The sequence below is a fragment of the Colletotrichum orchidophilum genome (assembly GCF_001831195.1).
Source record: "Colletotrichum orchidophilum strain IMI 309357 chromosome Unknown Scaffold_115.1, whole genome shotgun sequence".
Classification (NCBI taxonomy): Eukaryota; Fungi; Ascomycota; class Sordariomycetes; order Glomerellales; family Glomerellaceae; genus Colletotrichum; species Colletotrichum orchidophilum.
This window is the reverse complement of record NW_019173071.1, coordinates 130,113-148,901: the sequence shown is the minus strand read 5'-3', so window position 1 is coordinate 148,901 and position 18,789 is coordinate 130,113. Positions and strand designations below refer to the sequence as shown.

At 55.8% G+C, this 18,789-nt stretch overlaps 7 protein-coding genes across 7 annotated transcripts; 4 read left to right on the top strand and 3 right to left on the bottom strand.

Annotated features, from left to right (window-relative positions):
* Positions 1–229: 229 nt before the first annotated feature.
* Positions 230–2,004, bottom strand: CORC01_11072 (uncharacterized protein; the record flags this gene model as incomplete). Its single annotated transcript, XM_022622698.1, has 2 exons — positions 230–874; positions 1,366–2,004. 2 exons carry the CDS (start codon positions 2,002–2,004, stop codon positions 230–232), a joined length of 1,284 nt encoding a protein of 427 aa, XP_022470833.1.
* Positions 2,005–2,376: 372 nt separating this feature from the next.
* CORC01_11071 (uncharacterized protein) lies at positions 2,377–3,727 on the bottom strand (the record flags this gene model as incomplete). The annotated part of the gene is made up of 3 exons (XM_022622697.1): positions 2,377–2,698; positions 2,784–3,180; positions 3,505–3,727. The coding sequence occupies 3 exons, from the start codon at positions 3,725–3,727 to the stop codon at positions 2,377–2,379; spliced, it is 942 nt and encodes a 313-aa protein (XP_022470832.1).
* Positions 3,728–4,574: 847 nt separating this feature from the next.
* CORC01_11070 (LSM domain-containing protein) lies at positions 4,575–5,030 on the top strand (the record flags this gene model as incomplete). Its single annotated transcript, XM_022622696.1, has 3 exons — positions 4,575–4,602; positions 4,672–4,748; positions 4,836–5,030. The coding sequence occupies 3 exons, from the start codon at positions 4,575–4,577 to the stop codon at positions 5,028–5,030; spliced, it is 300 nt and encodes a 99-aa protein (XP_022470831.1).
* A 384-nt stretch (positions 5,031–5,414) lies between these two features.
* Positions 5,415–6,910, bottom strand: CORC01_11069 (inosine-uridine preferring nucleoside hydrolase; the record flags this gene model as incomplete). The annotated part of the gene is made up of 4 exons (XM_022622695.1): positions 5,415–6,406; positions 6,461–6,630; positions 6,698–6,800; positions 6,871–6,910. 4 exons carry the CDS (start codon positions 6,908–6,910, stop codon positions 5,415–5,417), a joined length of 1,305 nt encoding a protein of 434 aa, XP_022470830.1.
* A 2,154-nt stretch (positions 6,911–9,064) lies between these two features.
* On the top strand, positions 9,065–10,291 carry CORC01_11068 (uncharacterized protein; the record flags this gene model as incomplete). Its single annotated transcript, XM_022622694.1, has 1 exon — positions 9,065–10,291. One exon carries the CDS (start codon positions 9,065–9,067, stop codon positions 10,289–10,291), a length of 1,227 nt encoding a protein of 408 aa, XP_022470829.1.
* Positions 10,292–16,955: 6,664 nt separating this feature from the next.
* Positions 16,956–18,251, top strand: CORC01_11067 (uncharacterized protein; the record flags this gene model as incomplete). Its single annotated transcript, XM_022622693.1, has 1 exon — positions 16,956–18,251. One exon carries the CDS (start codon positions 16,956–16,958, stop codon positions 18,249–18,251), a length of 1,296 nt encoding a protein of 431 aa, XP_022470828.1.
* A 259-nt stretch (positions 18,252–18,510) lies between these two features.
* Positions 18,511–18,654, top strand: CORC01_11066 (uncharacterized protein; the record flags this gene model as incomplete). Its single annotated transcript, XM_022622692.1, has 1 exon — positions 18,511–18,654. The coding sequence occupies one exon, from the start codon at positions 18,511–18,513 to the stop codon at positions 18,652–18,654; it is 144 nt and encodes a 47-aa protein (XP_022470827.1).
* Between the last annotated feature and the right edge of the window lie 135 nt (positions 18,655–18,789).

Genomic DNA, 18,789 nt, shown 5'->3' with positions numbered 1-18,789 from the left:
CTCCTCTCCTTCCTGCCACGCCCCTGCCTCTGCGCCCCCCCCCCTCTCCCCCCCCCCCGACCACACACCGTTAACGGAACGTTGTAGATTTCCCCCAAAATTGGACGTTTCCACCATGTCTTCTCGCTTCACGAGGCCTTCTACTTTTTGACTTTTTCCGAGTTCTTTTTTTCCACTCGGCCATCTCTCTTGATCCCTCCCCCTTGTCAATTCGGAGGGGAAACACGCCTCACCTTCCCCCTGCCTCCCATTTATCCAGCAACCCAACATTCCAGTCCTTAAACACCCGCTCACTCGGCGGAAGGAACCCAGTGCTGCTCTTCAATCCCTCGGCTGCGGCGACAATCGCCGCCGTCGGGAGGTTGACCTCCTGCACGTCAGACGTCATGGACTCGAGCATCGAGTCCGCCTCGTTCTGGGAAATCTCTTTATACAAGACCTTGATTGCGACGCGTTTTGTATGTTGCTGCGAGGAGGCGTAGGTGATGTTGCTGTTGAGGATCCACAGGTGCAGAGCAGGCCATGTCGGCGACGCCTCGTCGGCGCCGCCGGATGCCAGACTCGGAGACGACTGGAACGTTGGCACGACGACCGACTTGGAGGAACCTGACCGCGACAGGGTGGCGAGGAGGGTCGCGGCTAGGCACTCTGAGCTGGTGGGCGGCGCGGGGGCGGGCTGCGATATCGTCTGGCATGACACTTGCCACTTGAGCAGGACGACGGAGGAGATGGCTACGTTGAAGAAGCCGAGGTGGGCTCCGCAGCTGGAGCAGGAGGCGTGGAGCATCCGCGGGGGTGGATCAGATTCGCCAGCTAGGACTTCTGAGCTGGAGGCTGCTGCGCCTGTGCCATCAGGCGATGAAGAAGGAGAGAACTGAATCGAGAGAAGAAGAGTAAGTAAGGAGGGAAAGAGAGAAATACATCACATCGGGCTACACGTAATGGGACGATGTGGATAAGAAAAATTGTCCCTCATTGTTTATTTTGAGGTTTTCCCGAGGCTCTGGAAAATCCTCAGTGAAAGCAAGGAGGGTCCGTCAAGTCTTGCAACCAAAAGCAAGACCAAAACCATCTCGCACACGCAAAAGGGGTGGCGAGAGGTTTCGGTCTTACCCTGGAAGCCTGCGCGAGGACAGGGACGACGGTGTTGGATGGTTTCATCTCGGGGCGGAGTATCGGCGACCAGATCACAGAGTTGGCAGCGAGTTGCTACCGACGTGGCCTCCTTCTTGATGCCCCCGTTTTGAGAGCGCATGTCACGTTTACCGCATCGAATGGGGAAATCCATCCCACGATGTATGGTTTGCTGACGATACAACAACAACAACAACAACGAAAGGGACGGAAACTGAGGAAATCGCTCACCTTTACACCGGCACAGTCGGTCTCGCGGAACAGAAACGACGTCAGATCCACCATGCCGACGCCAGGCTGCGCGGCAATGGACGAGTTCGCTCCGTAGCCGCGCCTGGTCAGATGCTCATGGTCCTCCCCCTCCCCCTCCAGGCCGTGCTCGTGCTCCGTAGCAGGCTTATGGCAGTGCCAAAAGTCCATCATCTCAGCCCAGTTCTCGCTCGGCAGGTCCTTCCACTCCCTCGCCTTTCCCGCGGGCACGACGGACGCGGCGCAGCGTCTGCACGCGACGGCCGAGCCCGGGCGCAGGTCCAGCGCCGTCCAGGGGACGGGGTCGTCGGCGAGGCCGCTGCTGCCGCCGCGCGGTGGCGGGGCCGCGGGGTCTGCTGCCAGCGGGAGACGCCATGATAGCGTGCGCGAGGCCGGCGAGGTGGGTGTGGGCAGGGCGGTATCACCCTGCGCGAGGACCTTTCCTGGGAGCGGGAAGGAGAATGCTGTGCCGGCGTGGTGGATGTGGAGCGTCAGGCCGTCGGGGGCGATGGAGGACTTTGTGTGTCCTCCTGCTGACGAGGGGAGAGTGACTGCGACTGAGAGCTGGCGGATGTTTGTGAGGAGCTCTGCGTAGATGTTTGGTTTGTCGTGAGACGACATGGCGGGCAGGCGTGGTTGATGGGAGGATGAAGAAGGAGAAGTGAGAGCCGCGGGTGGATGAGGTCAGATTTAAGATGTGCTGGAACCCGCTAGGAGTTGGCGCGCTCCCCTAAGGTACCTAGCGAAGTGAATTTAGCGCAACTGGGGCCGGTCCAGCGGTCCGTTGCGGTCGGAGTAGGCCCCGGATGGTGGACTTGGTCACTCCCGCCACCGGGTGGCTTTTTAGTTATCGTTGCAAAGTGATATGGAACTTCATAAAATAAATATCGCCTCATCGCTATGTATAAAACTAAGATGGGTATGAACACAGCAGCTTCCAGTCATATACCACGTCAGAAACAATCATCCTCTCTGCCCTCGGATCCTATCTACTTAGGGACCTCGACCCGAAGCAATTTGATGCTGCTCATAGTCCGGCGCCGGCACATCCAAGTTATCCGCACGAGACTGATTACCCGTAGCCGGTCTCAAATCTCTCATTTCCATGGGCGGGCCCGACGCATCGTCTGGCTTCGTTTCGCCTCTGACGGATGCACGCAGCGCGTACGGATCGACTCTCGAGTACGACGGCAACCTGCGGTCTGCATAGGCATCTTTTGACTGGTGCTCTTCGCGAATGCAACCCACGCGAGAGCGGGTTGCTTCTGCGCGCCTCGCCCGAGCGCCTGCGCGAACGAATTCTTCTAGACGTCTCCTGTCATTTTCTGTCTCTCTTGGCTTCCGTTGGCATTTCCACTTCCCTCGCTCTACGTTCGTCCATCATCGATACTATGTCCGACGGCTCCGGCTCCGGCTCCGATGGGTATAGCTCTGGCTTCCGCAGTCGTTGACCATTGACCACCGAGGTCACGTACGCCGTTTCCGCGAGCAGATGGCTTACGGAGGCAACCCACGTAATGACCAATTTTGGATTGCCGACGCTGTGATAGTTGAAGACGCTCTCGTATTTAGTGAGCATACCAGCCGCCACGCAGGCCGCCATCATCGTCAGGGTCGAGGCGGCGAGCAAGGCTGCCGCCGCCAGAGTATGCGACGCAGCCATGATGCGATACCGATCGAGGGCGTGCTTGATCATGCGGACGAGGAAATTCCATAACCAAACGCACACGGTAAATATCATGAAGACAATGTAGGTTATGAGCGCGGGTTTCGAAGAGGCTATCGTAGGGTCGGGCCCTGGGGAGGTCGATGTTTTGCGATTCCAGGGCCAAGAACCCGCCCATTGAGGACCCCTGGGAGTAGGACGAAGATCTGCCTACAGCGGCGGCAACATCTTCTTAGATGCTCTCGAGGTCAAAGGGGGTGCCGGGGCCCCGGTGAGTGCATCCCTCCCGCCCCGAGTAGTCTTCGTAGAGCTGCGAGTAGCAGTAGCTACTAAGGTATCAAATAACAACGACGGTGCTCCCGGGGGCCAACGAGCTCCGAGGAAACGTCGCCGACCACTATCATCATTATCAATGCAGGCAAAAGGAGAGGGGGTTCTTTGGAGCCTCGCCCTACTCATAGTAACTAGGTGAGACTCGCTATTCTTGATGGCTTTCGGCGATCTCAACCCCGACTTTGACCATGTACCGGCGCATAGAAAGATGGTGAGAGCTGTGGCGAGGGCATAAAAGACCAAAGCGCTCAGAAATAGTAGGCACCGGACGGCTCTCTCCTCGATTCGATTGAGCGTGTGTTTCTTGCCCTGGCTGGGCCTGTCGTCTTCGGCAGATGCGTTCATATCAAATAGTCGAGATGATGCCGCTCTATATCCTGACACGGAGGAGAGTATAAAGTTGTTGACTTTGCGAACAGTGGAATACGTCACCCCTCTCGAGACTTGTTTAAATATATCCATCTACGGCGGTGAGAGGCAATGGCGTAGACTTTTGAGAAAGGGAAAGCAGTATATAGAGTATTGCCACCCGATTGAGCAGGTGATGTTGCTGCCGGGCCTCGTCGTCCAGTGAGTATGGCAAGCCGAGTAGGTTCATACGGCGCAGCTGTCCAGAGAGCTGGATATTTCAGCCTGCAAGCTGGGCATCCATCCTCTTTTGAAGCCAGCAATCTCGGTAGCATCGCGAATAGCTGTAACTTGCGATGGCTAGGTCCGGGGCCCAGCGGCATCTACTCATCAACGGCGTCAACGATACAACGTTGAGCCATTGTCGAATAGTAGAAGATGGCCGTTCATGTCATATTTGCGGGTGACACCGTCCCAACTTGACCAATCAAGCTCGGCTAACCGCGACGATAAGTTGCGATGGCTTCGACGCCAGGTCGAGTGACCGAGTGACATTTAACGGCTTTGGATGGAAGAACGACCGGGAGCGCACAGACCCGACCTTGTCGTGCTTGTATTGGCCCAAAACAGCTTAGCTCGGGAGCTCTGAGGTCCCTCCACTCAGAATTCCGAATTTCACCAGTCAACTTCTGGATTCAACATTGCGATAATACAACGGGCGACAGATCTGAGCACACCCCGATCAGATAAACCCGAGCAACAGACAGTGCAATTCTCGACACAAACACTTGCACCAGTTTCACACCAGATCTTCTCCCCCTCAGACCGTCCAGCTCCCGCAGTCATGGCAACCCTTGGAGGCTACCTCAATAGTGCGTCCCCAAGCTGCCATCTTGCAACACTGCTTCCCCGATGACATACTAACGATTCTCCCAAAACAGAGAAAGTCCTCATCGTGACGTCGGACTCGAGAATCCTGGTGGGCACTTTGGAAGCTGCAGACCAGTCCACGAATCTCGTAAGCCCCCTCTCCCTTCCCCTTCGCAAAGACAACCCTTTTGAATCCGCTGGCTTGCACCTGGCTAACAGACGTTTTGCGCCCCAGGTCCTCAGCAGCGCCCAAGAGCGAGTCATCCAGACCCCCGAGAGCGGCGAGCCCTCCGTCCAAGTGCCCCTCGGCCTATACCTCGTCCGAGGCGACAACGTTTGCACGATTGGCCTGGTAGACGAAGCGCTAGACGATAGCATCAACTGGACCGAAGTCAAGGGTTCCGCCATTGGAGGAACCAAGCACGTATGAAACACACATATTCAAAAGAAAGGTTTCGAGGACGAGAGTGGCTTTTTATTCAATACTGAGTCACGGGATGTTTGATTATGAGCGGGATACCCGAGTGTTGGGAAGGGCATGAGATTGCGCTGCCAACAAGGCAAGCAGGCGTGCGCGCATACAAGCACACATGCACCTGCGCATGCACACACACAAAATAACGGCGTTTTTGCACATATTTGGGTTGCTATAGAATGACATTGGGTTTCCTATGGGGTATGCGCCTGCCTTTCTTCTATCCAGATCTTCCTCCATACTACAAGTCTCAAATGATGTTTGTGCTGACACGAGACAACGACAAAAAGCCCACACTCACAGAGGAGGAGGCTTGAACGCGTGTGTTTTGTCTCCATCTCATCCGAAGATTCTCTTCATCATGTCGGGGGCAAACAACTCCTCCCCAGGAGACTCGATCATCCTGTTGATCCTGTTGCCCCTGCTGGTGCTGAGCCAGCCGCCATTGTCGCCAGGGACCTCGGCCAGTGTCAAGACGTCGACGCTATCGCCGTCCTCGCTGGCCTCGAGGGTAGCCTCGTTGTACTTAACACGGAGTCTGCGATCGATGACGTGCATACCGCGCGTCCACTGGCCGGTCGTCTCGATGCGGATGTCCTCCGGCTCTGCGACAGCCTTCCATTTGGGGTCGGACTGCGTCAGCAGATACCAGACGGTCAGAGGGTCGTGCAGGGAGAGACCAGGCTCCTGTCCGTCGCCCTCCATCTCCACGACCTTCTCGTAGCACTTGGACATGAAGTGGTTGACCCACAGGCCGAGGGGGCTTCCGGATTCGACAATGGGCTTGATGGTCTCCGTGAAGTAGTTCTGTCCGAGCAGGTGGGGAGTCGTGATGTCGAGGGGAAACAGCGTCAGCTTGAGCTTCTTGGACAGCCTCGCCGGATAGGGAGGCAGGGATGACTGCTTATTCGAGATGGGCGGCATGGTCGAGCGCGGGTTGGGGGACGTCAGGGCGAAGACCCTCGCGGCGGCGAAGGCGTCGGCAACCGTGTTGAACTCGCCGTGGGGGGTGATATTTCCCTCGACGTGAACGGCGCCGCCCATAACGCAGAGTTCCTTGACGCGGAGGAAGGTTTCGGGGTCTTCGGCGGCGGCGAGGGCCACGTTCGTCATGGGGCCGACGACACAGATGGAGATGGTGTTGGGCTCGTTCTCCTTCAGGATGCGCAGGATCTCCTTGTGGGCGACCTGCTTGGCCGGGGTGAAGTACTGGTTGAACGGCGAAGGGTCGTGGTCAACATTCTTCTCGGTGTGGAAGAGGGACTGCCAGCGGTCATCCGGAGAGAGGTGCGGGTGCTTCTCGTGGACGCCGTGAAGGCCATCAAGCCCGTCTGCAGGAGATTAGGTGAGGATGGTCACAGCAGGGATATCGACTAGTGCCTTACGGAAGTAGTCGGCGGCCAGCTCGTCGTCTTCCAGAGCGTGCTCGGCACCGACTGCCACGATGGGCTTGTAGGCCTTCAGGGACTCGAAGCCCTCGGGCTTTCCATTCTCTTTGCGCCACGCAATCTCCTTTTCTAAAACGTGGAAGAGGGCCACAGTATTCTTCAAACAGCTTTTATGATGGTTAAATCTGAGAAAAAAAAATGGCGAGGCTTTTTTGACACGGTGTCGTAACTCACCTCTGCAGAGGCACATTTCCGTAAGTGACTGAAATCATCATGACCTCCAGCTCCTCAGGGGAGGCCGACAGGGCCAGGAGCATGGCCAGGACATCGTCGATACCTGGCATGGGTGCGTGAGTTACTTGCACATCATGGTACTTTCTTTATTCGTTCATTCATTCAGTTCTCACCTGGGTCGGAATCAATGATGACGCGGTTCTTGGGAGCCATGGCTGTGGTACTTGATGTATGAGACTGTGTTCAAATGGGAGATGAAAACTGTCTACGAGGATGAGAACAATATCGTCTCAAAAGACACAGTTGATCAGGTACACTGAGAGATAGCTGGGACACAGCAGTGAGATAGGAAACCAATAGTTGATGAGTCAGGAGCGGACTTCGGCGGGCACGTGAGGTAAGCTTGACGGAGGTGTCCGGTCTCCGCCTGTCTCCGGTGCAGGTGATAGAAACCGGCCCCCGGAATATATATGCGTGAGTCCCGTCTTTCTCGCCGGGCCTTTTTTGTGTGCACACAGTAAAGAGCAGGGCGTCGGTGTCGCATTGAGAAATTAGGCGGCTGACCCCTCATCGTAGACGTCGAGGGACCATGGCGGGGTTGCGCGGCGCCGCGGCCGAAGATCGAAGAGGACGCGCTAAGCCGTTTCGAGCTGCTGCGATCCAGTGTTGTCGATAAGACGAGGCAGGCGCTGCGGGAAGTTGGGGACTTTGGAGCACTGGACACCTGCCTACGGAGAACTCCCCCAGCTCTTATCGGGAAGCCAAGGGAAATGAATTTGACATGCGGCAAGTTGCAACTCTGGACCTTGCAAACATTGGATGAGACGTGGGAGAAAGGCCTCGGGAAGTTTGCTCAGATGAGGGTACCTTGCTCACTTGGCTGTCTGCAAAAAAGCTATTTTTAAGGCACCTTGAACTCTTTTTGAGGCTACGGGATGTACACGTAACCATCGAGTCTGACCGGGAATCCCCCATGGTATTGTTCGGCTGCACGTCAATTGACTTGCTGCACTGACAGCTTCCAACCAGGAAACAGTCATTTATTATCGGCGTGCCTGCCAGATTGTTTTCCAAGCACCTCAGTGCCATTTGGCCCAATCATGGAGCGTGCTTGTGGAGCCAGGTCACCACAGTCACGTGTAAGTGACACCTTCCGCGCTGGTGATGCCCCCTTGCCTTCCATTCACCAATTGTTGCCTCTCTCCACGTGACCTGTCTCTGCTCCATTTTTCCACGTTCGCCCGACCAGAGTCCGTGCTGGGGGGTGCGGATCCCTCGACCCCGTGGAAACGCGAAGCTGTCACTTTGGAGATCCAGAAATTACCTAACAGCACCCTGGAGATAACCTCATCTACCTGCCTACCATACCTACCCTTACCTTCCCTACCTCACCTGTACCAGTGGCTCGAGGCAAAATACCAGATCTCTCAGTGCAACTGTCAAGCAGTAAGTGTAACCATTCTCTCAAGTGTTCTCTTTCCTCCTACCTTATATCGCATCCCATCTCACACACACACCCGTGTCTCGCCCTCTCCTTTGCTGCCTCATCTGAGCCAGAAACACATCCCTGGGAAGACCAAACAACATACGCAATCGCCACTCCCGGAGACTCGGGCTCCACGCATGTCAGGGTTTGGTGCACACGGTGCAGCACCGCAGTAGCAGCAGCAGATACCCGTGGATCTCTCCAGCGGTCGGCTTTTGCATCCGTGGCATGAACCCCGGGCGCTTGCCTCAGCCAAAGACCCCCATTTGCTGCTACTGGCTCTGGAGCTGGAGCTGGGCCACTGGCGACAGGCACAATTGCTGAGAAGCCACCTGGTAACTTTTTTTTTCGGCCTGTCTCTCTCTCCTTGCCCAGCTACCTGCATCCGAACACGACATCCAAGCCGTCTTTCAACCGCGTGGTCGAAACGCCTCCCAATCGCCCTTCTTCCCTCTTCCCTTTTACCAATCCTTGTTGTTTCTCCTTCAACAATCCCAACCCCCGAGCATCACCGCTCTTGCCTTTCATCCTCAAGCAGCTCATCAATTGTGCGCCCACATCTCCCTTGCGCACCTTCCACCTGTACGTCTCCGATCGGCGCTTGCCCCAGACATCTAGGATCATCTGCTCCTGTGCAGAGCTCAGCACAAATTGGACTCCATTGCTAACCTCTCATTCACCAGGCATCCGAATCTCTCTCCACAACTTCTCCATCAGTGAGGCATCGAAGATACCCTGTGACCCTCAACGGCACCCTGAGCTTGCGGCCCTAGATCCGACGAGCCATTCTCTTCGCTGTCTTCAACTGCACCACGCTGCATAATCTACACTACCCCTTAATACCCATCTGGTAGCACCCTGCGCCATCCACAATCGCAACAATGACAGTTTCCGACTTCTTGAACACCCAGACCATGGGCGGCTACCTTGTCTGCTTCATCGTCGCCGGTGGCTTGATCTACAACTACTCTAGCAAGAAGAAGCCTGCGCAGATTGCCAAAAGCGCCAAGGCCGCTGTTGAGCCCAAGAAAGACACCAACGCAAAGAAGCAGCGCAAGGCCGCCTTTACTTCACAAAAGCCAGAGGAGAAGGCTTCCACAAGCGCAGTCGAGCCTTCTGGCACATGGCTGAGCAATGACCCTAAGGAGGACGTTGATAATGCCGAGTTCGCCAAGAGAATGGCCAGTGTCAAGGAAGGCAAGAAGTTTGATGGCAAGGCTTCTGCAGACGCCAAGAAGAAGAAGACCAAGTCCGTCAAGCAGTCGCGCGCTGCTGAGAAGAAGCCTGCCGAGGTCACCGAGGAGGAGGAGGAGCTTGCCGCTTCCTCTGCCCGCGCTGTCGAGGCTGTTGAGGAGGCCGAGGAGAGCTCCCCTGCCGCCTCGCCCGAGGTCACCCCTGCCGACCCCAGTGGCGTCAGCGACATGCTCGAGCCCACCGCGTCCGGTCCCTCCGTCCTCCGCCTGACCGGCACCGACAAGGAAAAGCCCAAGCCTAAGAACCAGAAGGCCCCCGAGCAGGCTGAGACCAAGAAGCAGCGCCAGAACCGCCAGAAGGTTGAGGCCAAGAGAGCCGCCCGCGAGGAGGAGGAGAAGGAGCGCAAAATTAAGCTCGAGAAGCAGCGCCGTACCGCCCGCGAGGCCGCCGGCATCCCCGCCAAGGACGGCTCCCAGTTCATGGCCAGCGTCAACGGCAACAAGTCTGCTTGGACCGCCGGCTCTCCCAACGGCGCTTCCACCAACGGCACCTCCGCTGCTGTTCAGCCCCTCGACACCTTTGAGGCTCCGGCTAAGAACGGCACCTCTGCCGCCCCCGCTCAAACCTCCAACAACTGGATCTCTTCGCTTCCTTCTGAGGAGGAGCAAATGGAGCGTCTCAAGGAGGAGGACGAGTGGAACACTGTTCCGGCCAAGTCCAAGAAGACCAAGAAGGAGACCCGCTCTCCTTCCCCAGAGGCCGTCAAGCCAGCCGCCGCCGCCGCTCCGGCTCGCCCCGTCGCCCAGGCCGTCCAGAAGCCTGCGTCGAACGGCAAGGCTGCGAAGCCCGTCCAGTCCAACTTTGGATCCTTCTCCGCCCTCAGCACCGAGGAGGAGGAGGAGTGGGATGTATAAGCGGTCACTACCGCTACGGATGTCATTCTCCAGGATATTCCGCCCCCAGACGCGCGCTTCTCAACTTTACCCCATCGTCCTCGCGTCGTCTGGATGTCACTTGTTCTTCTAACTGTACAATACTTCTTCCTGGAGTGCGGCACACCTAAAAACTCTCACATGCAATCCTTTTGACGTCATGAAGACGGCGCCGACATCGGTTCGATCCTGTTTCCGCGAGACGGCAGCGTGGTCGAGAGGGCCGCATGGCTTGCTATCGCGCATACACGCAAAAACGATCTCGGCCACAGCATGAGATCTGGAGTTGGGGGATTACATTGGCCAGCGGGCTGAGTGATTTGCACATGCTTTCTTTTCTTCCTTTTTAGCCTCGAGACCAACTATTTGATGGGGAGGGGAAACAAAGGGGAGAGTGACGCAGGATCACGATGTATACGAGGAAGTTGAAAAATGGTCTCGGGCGGGAAGAACAAAAATGAAACCTTTCCTTTAGGGCAGATTGGTTGGATCACATGGGAATGGCCATGCCCCTTCAGTCGTTGTGTGCGTAGCACAGGTTCCCGCCAGAATCTTTCAATAAGTCTTCTTTTCCACCAGTACTTTGTTCGTTGTCCCCTGAGACGAGTAGTGATTTGCTCTTTGAAACATTATATTGCCATGTCATTGGGATGGTGCCAGGTCAAGTGATGGCACAGTGATTGGCTCTCCAAGTTCACACTGCATGCTGCCCCCCCGCCCAGTATTTCATCACGATCTCTGCCTACTAAGAGTAGCCCTTATGCGTTGTAGTTAGATCGGTGTCCTCGATTGAGGCTAGCAGTCAACCGAGGCCGGGGTAAGCTGTCTTGTTGGGCCATGTGAGTCTGTGAGGGGAGTCTCCATCTCTCCACCTGAGCCGCCCATTCCTAGAGCGCATCCTCGCGGGCGTGGGCGGAGGGACGTAATGATTATGCTGACTTTCTCTCGGGAGCGTGGGGGTTGTTGGCGTTAACGGAGAGGTAGAAGTAGGCAGCAGAAGGTAAAGGTACTGTCACATTGTGCGTGGTCTTGCCTTGACCGCCATACGGTAGGAAGAGGAACGGGCGGAGGAAGGGGGGAAGGGGGAGTATGTACGTTGGCTGCAATTCAGGTTCTAGACATGCATGCATGAGCGGCGTGAGCAGATGGTACGCAGCTGGCAATCGAGAGAGGTAGGAAGGAGAGCGTCTGAAAGTAGGTAGGTGGATCCGGGCCCTTTTTTTTTTTTTTTTTTTTGGGTCAACCTCTTGTGTGCCTGTTGGGGGGGTGGTGTGTGTGGGGGGGGGTGGGGGTGGGCGGGGGGGGGTGGGGGGGGGGGCGGTGGTAGGTGGGGGGGGGGGGCGGGGGAGGTTTTTTTTTTTTTTTTTTTCGGTCAACCTCTTGCTTGCCTGAGTGGTTGGTTGGTTGGTTAGTTGGACGAGGAAAGAGCGGATGAAGCGGGATATTTCCAAGGCGATGGAAATCGGGGATCACGGGTGACGGAAAGGCTAGTTTAGCTAGGTAGTGCATAGCACTATATGGGCGTGTGGGGGTTTGGCTTTGCAAGACGAGCCAAGACGCGGAGGTGAGACATGCAGAATTCACATGTTTTTTTTTTTTTAATTAAAGTGATGAGTTAACTAGAGATGTTTACTGTTGGGCGTGGGTAGATGTGACGAAGCTGCCAATCTCCTTGCGTCCTTCGGTCCTTCGCCATTGGGGGGAGCGGGATTGAGTCTTTAGATGGCCTATGAAGTGTATGAGAGAATGGAGTGTTGGGTAATTAAGGTGTACATGGTAGTGATTTCGGTCCAGTTGATGTGAAATTACGACTTGTGTGAGTGAGGCGTCTTCTCTGCTTTACGGTGTGTGCCCGTCCCCGTTGAACTGTGTGCGTTTGATATCAAACGCGTCTGGTGCGCGATGGATGACGTTTAATGTGAGGCGAGCTGAGCTGGCGTCTCTCAAACCTTCACTTTTTCGCGGATGCGTTGGCGGGGTGTGTGTACATGTTCTACTTCCTTACCTTGCTTAGTGTGTACAGCATTGAAGTTACTGCTAGACTCTGTAGGTGGGAAATGTCTTTTGGCTTTTGTATCGAGGTGGAACGCGCAAAAAAGCCAGTCGGTATTGAACCGGTCCTCTCGAGGTCCACACCCCCCCATGGAGAAGATCCGATAATCAAAAGGTTATTCAAGTTCATGCTTCCTGACCGCGCAGTTTCTTGCTTTGCTGTGCTGGTTGCTTCGGGAGACGCTTCGTTCGGGAGGTTGATTAAACTTTCCCAAAGAGCTGGTGGTTGCTCCTTCACTGCATGGTTTTCCCGAGTTGTCGATGATGTGACAGGGGAATGGAACCATATTCAATTGCACGTCTGTTGTGATTTGTAACATCGACTGCGGCATTTCATCTTTCCACGGGTTCCACGGGAATGCCTCTCCCGCGGCCCGCGCATGCGCATCCCATACACCTACTCAGTGTACGACAGAAACAGCGGGGATGAGATTTTCCTCTATGCTAGTGTATTAAAAGAATTGGTTGTATCATACCGTAGCAGTATGGCGGGCGGGCGATCAAGAAGCTACCAAGCGTTCGTTGCGCATTAAACAAATCAAGGGTCCAGCTGCTGTGTAACTCGTTACGCCCAGTAGGGGCTGGAGGGGCTGAGACTCTGAGTCGAGTAAGGTGGAACGGGGGAGGGGCAAAGCACAATCATCGATGGGTGTATCCGTTCACTGACAGGTAGCCGGCAGGTTGGCAAGCGTGGCAGGCAAGGAGTAATCAACCATCGTTCGTAAATCAGACTTGTCAGACAGACTGATCTGGTCATCAGTAACGCCCACCAACTCAATGGGAGCCGGCGCGGAAGGTTGTAGGCTAATAAAGGGCATTGAGAGTTGAGAGATATTTCGGGTCATTGGCATGGCCCATGGATCAGGGAGCGGTGCAGGCGCAGGCGGCGCTGCGTAGGAACTAGGAAACGAGGCGAGTGAGGAGTCGCCGAGGTAGAACCTCACCTAGCGCGCGCGAAACGCTGAGGCGTTTTGTGGTCTGGTATGCCCACGGTGCAGTGAGTGAGACGGGACTTGACAGAGAGATACGGACCGCCTGGTAAACAAACGTGCGCTAGGTACGCCGACTCCCTTACACCCCGGAGCCTGAGCAGAGAAGGTTTAGACCGCCGCTCGAGGCCGTACGCCATGGTGAAGTTGGGTACCACCAGTGGTCGTTGCGGATTGTTCGGGATGAGGGGGGCTTGAGACATCAACGGTGCTGGCTGGAGATGCCAGCTGCCAGTTTCGGGGCGCGGCGTCCGCGGCATCGGAGGCCGTCGTGTCGGGCTTTTCTCTGGTGGAAATGGGAAACAAGATTGAACAATCTCGTTGTACGGGTTATCCTGTTGTGGCAGTTGGGTAGCAGAGCGGAGCAGAAAAGTGAAATTAACACCGGCCACTTCGACGCTTGGGGGGGGGATTCTCCATGACTAAATTGAAGTAAGTGGTAAATCATGACATACAATGTACGGATCATGGACTGATTGTACGCGCGCAGGGCGCCATCTATCGGAACTTACCTACTATGTAGGAATGATACCATTGCGACCAAAAGGCGCGACGCGGCGCAAATTGGCCGAGTTGCAGATTCATGGAGCTCCGTCCCGCTTCCGGGTCCCCGTAGGCCGTTGGGTCGGCTATCCAGTGTCGAGACTCGAGCGGTACTGGGCAATTGGGTTAACCGATGGATGAGAGTTGGCGGTACTAGGTAGGTAGATCGGTCCAGAGTCGTGCTGCGTGGTGCATGGTATTCAAGTTCGAACACTGGTCAATCTGGTGCCCCGAGACTAGCACTCCCATCCCTCGGGGGTCAGGTTGTCGGGGGGAGGGGTTATGGGAGGGGAAGGGGACATGGTCCATGGAGGGAGCCTAGGTGCGATCTGGAGCAAGTACCAGCTACATTGGATCTCCCACTTCAGTGTGTAAAACAGCTCGAAGTCTTGGCCAATTGAGATCTTCCGCCCGCACTCTGCGCCGCCCCGATATGAACGGACCTCTCATCGCTGTTTGCAAGAAAAGACGGGTTGTAGAGAGGAGCGACGAGCAGACGGGTTGCAGACGTTGAAAGCACGAAAAGACGGATCAGCGGCCACGAGCAGATGGGCAGCTTGAGTCGGTGCGTTGGCAAGTCTACCTCCGTCTATGCGCATCTTGGACAGACAGACTCCCGTCAGGATTCGAGCGACGGGCGGTGGGAAACACACACACGTTGGACGAGGAACCGATGTGATGCGCTGCAATGCGCTCCGTGGGTCACCGGCACCTCTGTCTGTCCGACTTCCAAGGTTGTCCGTCTTGACCTCGACTTGGTTTGTCCTCCAAGATCCAAGTGACGCGAGGTCGGGTAGGCACACTCGACTTGCATTCTGATTCGACTTGTGTCGTGTGGAACAGCGGGTGACTGGTCAACTCAACAGCGCACAGCAGCAGCCAGACGCAGGCACGAGGCACAGAGCTGCCCCGGATTGGCGTTTCCGGGAGGGGAAGGTGTAGCACAGTAAGTGATGCATACAGCATAGCAGACAGCCATTCGCGGTGTTGTGAGTGTTGTGGAATGGAGGCACATTTACCTGCATAGAGACGACGAACGACGAATCTCGAGAACGGGTGAGGACAGCGATACACTCGCTCCACCCCCTCTTGCGCCGCGCGCCTGTACTGTACCAGTGATTGCGATGATTGGCATGCCCCAGCCTAGACAGTGCCATATCTGGTATCTGGTAGGCCGGACGGCGTGCATGCTCGATCCATAGTCGGGGGTGTCACGGTGTTCAGAAGTCCAGGACCCGTCCGCTTAACCCGTGGAGGGAACCGCAATCTCTCGTGATCATCTGGCGTAAAGTGGACGTTCGTAAGTGTCTGATGAAGATGGGCTACGCAATCAACCGACGACTCAGTCCTGGAATGAATTGGTCGATGTATTTTCTCATTCATTTCCAATATCCTGTACAGTAGCGAGAAGGGTGGCAGACAAACTGTATGTATTGATAGTTCAAGGGATCCGACCTGACGGATGTCGAGGATGGATTGGTAAGAAGAAGAGGAAAAGAATGATGGACAGCGTGTGTTAGGTGCAGGTACATGTACACGGTACAGAGTATCCGTACTTGTCTTCGCTTCCTCCCCTCCCCTTACCCTTCTTTCCCAGGCCCCTGTGCCCCTCGCTAAGATACCCCCGGTTGCCGTCGAGGAACCCACAGTTTTCCCCCCCAGTCCACGCCTCTCAGTCTCCATGCGACTGGGCCTCCACCCACTCCCCCCCCCCCCCCCCCCTCCAGGCCCCGGCCCCGGCCCCGGCCGCTCACCCCCCCCGCTCCCCCAGCCCCCGCGCCCCCCCCCACCCCCCCCCCCCCCCCCTTCATTGATTGCCCGATGGGAGGAAGGGGGCACAGGCAGGAGGAAGAGGGAGACCGAGGAGGGACTGGGTGAGTGCAGGTGAGTTGGGCGCTACTTCCCTTGCGCAAGCCTCCGCCTCCCTTTTCGAAACGTCGTCTCGAAGCAGTTCAACTCCATTTCGTCCTCAATTCACCCGCCTTTTTCTTTTTTTCCCTTAGTCTGTTTTGCTCCCTTTTGTTTCCCGTCCCCCCTCTCTTCCCCCTTCTACGAATCTGGTGTGTCTGTGTCTCAATTTCCCATCTCAAACCCGCCCGATACCGCCAATCGAATCCATCGTCATCCTTCCATGTAGTAGCGCGAGAGAAAGAGAGAGACACGCAGTAGCTTACGGCATACGCCAACGTCTTTTCGCTCACGCGACGCAAGCCTCCGAGGCACTCTCATCTTCAACCATCATCATCTGGTCCTCCCTACTTTCTAAACCGTTCCGTCCGAGCCCGCCCGTCCATCCATCCTCATCCGGCACCCAGACCGCCGCCTCGTGCGCTACGGTCCTATTATCTCACTCCTAACTACATTACAATCCAGCTTGCTTGTGGTGCTTGTCTACTGCATTACAAGTTGCGTTTTTAGTCCCTGCCAGCTGGATTGGACTGCAAACTGCAGACTGCACCGGCTGCTGTCACGCCTGCGCCTGTGCGTGTGCCTCTTACACGCACCCCTCGAGAATAGCACCGCCGTCACTCAACCTTGAAACCTCACTCCGTCCTCCCAACACCAAGCCTCGATACTCCCGGTACTTCGAGGGGCCGCACAGGCCGAGTCACTTTTAAAGCATTCGCGCCCCCGTACCGAAACTGTGTCTTGGGCTCTGCGCCGGTGATTCATTTCAATGGCGCTTTAGACTTCCTTCTGGCACTGGCACGCGGTCCTTTCCCTTCCCTGGGCAACTCATCTAAAGTTCCAAGGCGCCGAGTCCTACCATCCCGTACCTCACCTTATACTGGCTCCCTTTTAACATACGCTTTGTCTATTTGGATTGCCTATTCCTCCTCGTGGCTCCTATCACTTTCCTTCCACCTGGACACTTATTTACTCCCCGCGAACCGCTCGAACAACCAAGTCGGCACCCCCTCCGACACCCACAACCATTACCTCACCACCACCTTGCCAACCCTCCGAATAGACACCTTGCCTTCCATGTATAACAGAACTTCTGGACCCCGAATACACTCCAGACCTTCTCCCCGCGCCGGGGTTACAGCCATACCGCAAACATGTCATTACCAGTCGCCATCCAGTCGGCCATTTTCTACTACCTCGCATGTACACCATGTAACGAGATGAAGGCATTCCGGAAGGCGAAGAAGAAGGCCAAGGAGGACAGGGAGGTGAAGAGAAAAATCGAGATGGAGCAACCAGGGCTCTACCGTCATCCTGACCCGTTTCACACAAACCCATTCTGGGCCGAAGAGATGGCGGCAGGACCACACCTACCCAAGAAGTCAACGAACAAGAATTCGAGCCAGAGAGGCCTGGCGAGTGCCGGCCGGACGAGCACAGCCGCGAGTTTTGGCGGCGCGAGCACTGTCGCTGAGAGTACCAGCCCTGCAACCCCGACAATAAGTACCGAAACCGGTCGGAAGCTGTCCGGCGAGGGCTGGAACAGAGAGCTATATCAGCGAGAGGACGAGGAGCTTTGGGGTCACAACTTCACCGGCATGGGCCACAAGCTGATGGACAACATCGCAAAGGCTGGAAACACGGCAGGGCGCTACATGGAGGAGAAGTTGGGGTTAGAGAAGCCCATCACCGATGAGGACCGCGAGAACTTTTACCGCACGCCGAGAAATCCACCCGTCAACGAGTACCACCCGCCGATAGTAGGAAGCAAGCCATCCCGTCCCGATGCGCTCAAGTGGATGTTGCAGCCGCCGCCCCCTGCCAAGCTCATGGAGGGCCGCATCCCCGTCGCCAGGACGCAGAGTACCAGCACAGTCGGAAGCAGGAGAACAATGGCGTCTGAGGACACACCCTTGGACAGGCTAGTCCGTGAGAAGGCATTAAAGAAGAAGTTGCGGCAACAAGGCGAGAAGCCGCCCTTGGAGGAGACGCCTTCGGAATCAGAGTTGATCGACTCGCTCATCGGGAGACGGTCCCGGCGGACAACGGTATCGAGCAGGGGCATGTCTAACCGCAGCCGCAGCCTCTCGCTAGATTCTGAAGTATCTTCGGACGGCGAGCTGGTAGAACGTCGGCGTATCGCCCGCGCTCGGCGCGCTCCTATGACGCCCGTAGAGAACTCCTCAGATGAGGACGACTTTGTCCAGCACCGCACGTGGGACTCGTTGGAGAAGTCAAGTCCTCCCCGACGGCCCAAGTTGGAGACCATCAGAAGCTCCCGCTCCAACTCCAGGCAGGCATTAAAGGCACGTCCCAACGGTACGAAGCCAGACGTTGCAATCAAGGACAACTCTGACGTCACGCCTAAAGCGTCCGTCAATCCTGTTATAAAGCGCACCGCGGATGAGAACACACCTACCACTGTCACTACTACCACGATAGTATCATGATGTTGAACACATCCCGAGGGCTATGTCGAACGACTAGCCGAACAGGAAAACTTTTTCTCTGGTCGTTGTCTTTGAACCCTCCTCATCTTCATTTTCGAGGATCATCTACTGCATTGTTTACTCCCAGAGAGGGGCATAGCGTTTAAGGGACGGAGCATTTGCATTTTGGGAAACGGAATCGGCATTGGGGCGTTTAGAGGTGTGTGCAAGAAAAGCAAGAGAGAGAGCATGCATACGGTGGGCAATTGGGTATAGTAAAATGGGGTGTTGGGAACCTTGGGTTGGTTTTGTTCAAAGAGGACGAAATCTATGGCTTGTTTCTTTTGGTTTTTTTTTTTTTTACATTGCTTCGTTTCTACATCTTAGACATTTGGCTGCACAAAAAAATGCGAGGAAGCCTTGATTTCTTTCTTGTTTCGATTTTTATTTTGTTCATTTTTTCCCTTTGTCATGGCATTGCTAGCAAGCAATTAGCACTGGAAACATGAGGTATAACCCATTCCAAGCCTATGTCCCAATGATTTACCCTCTTTTAGTC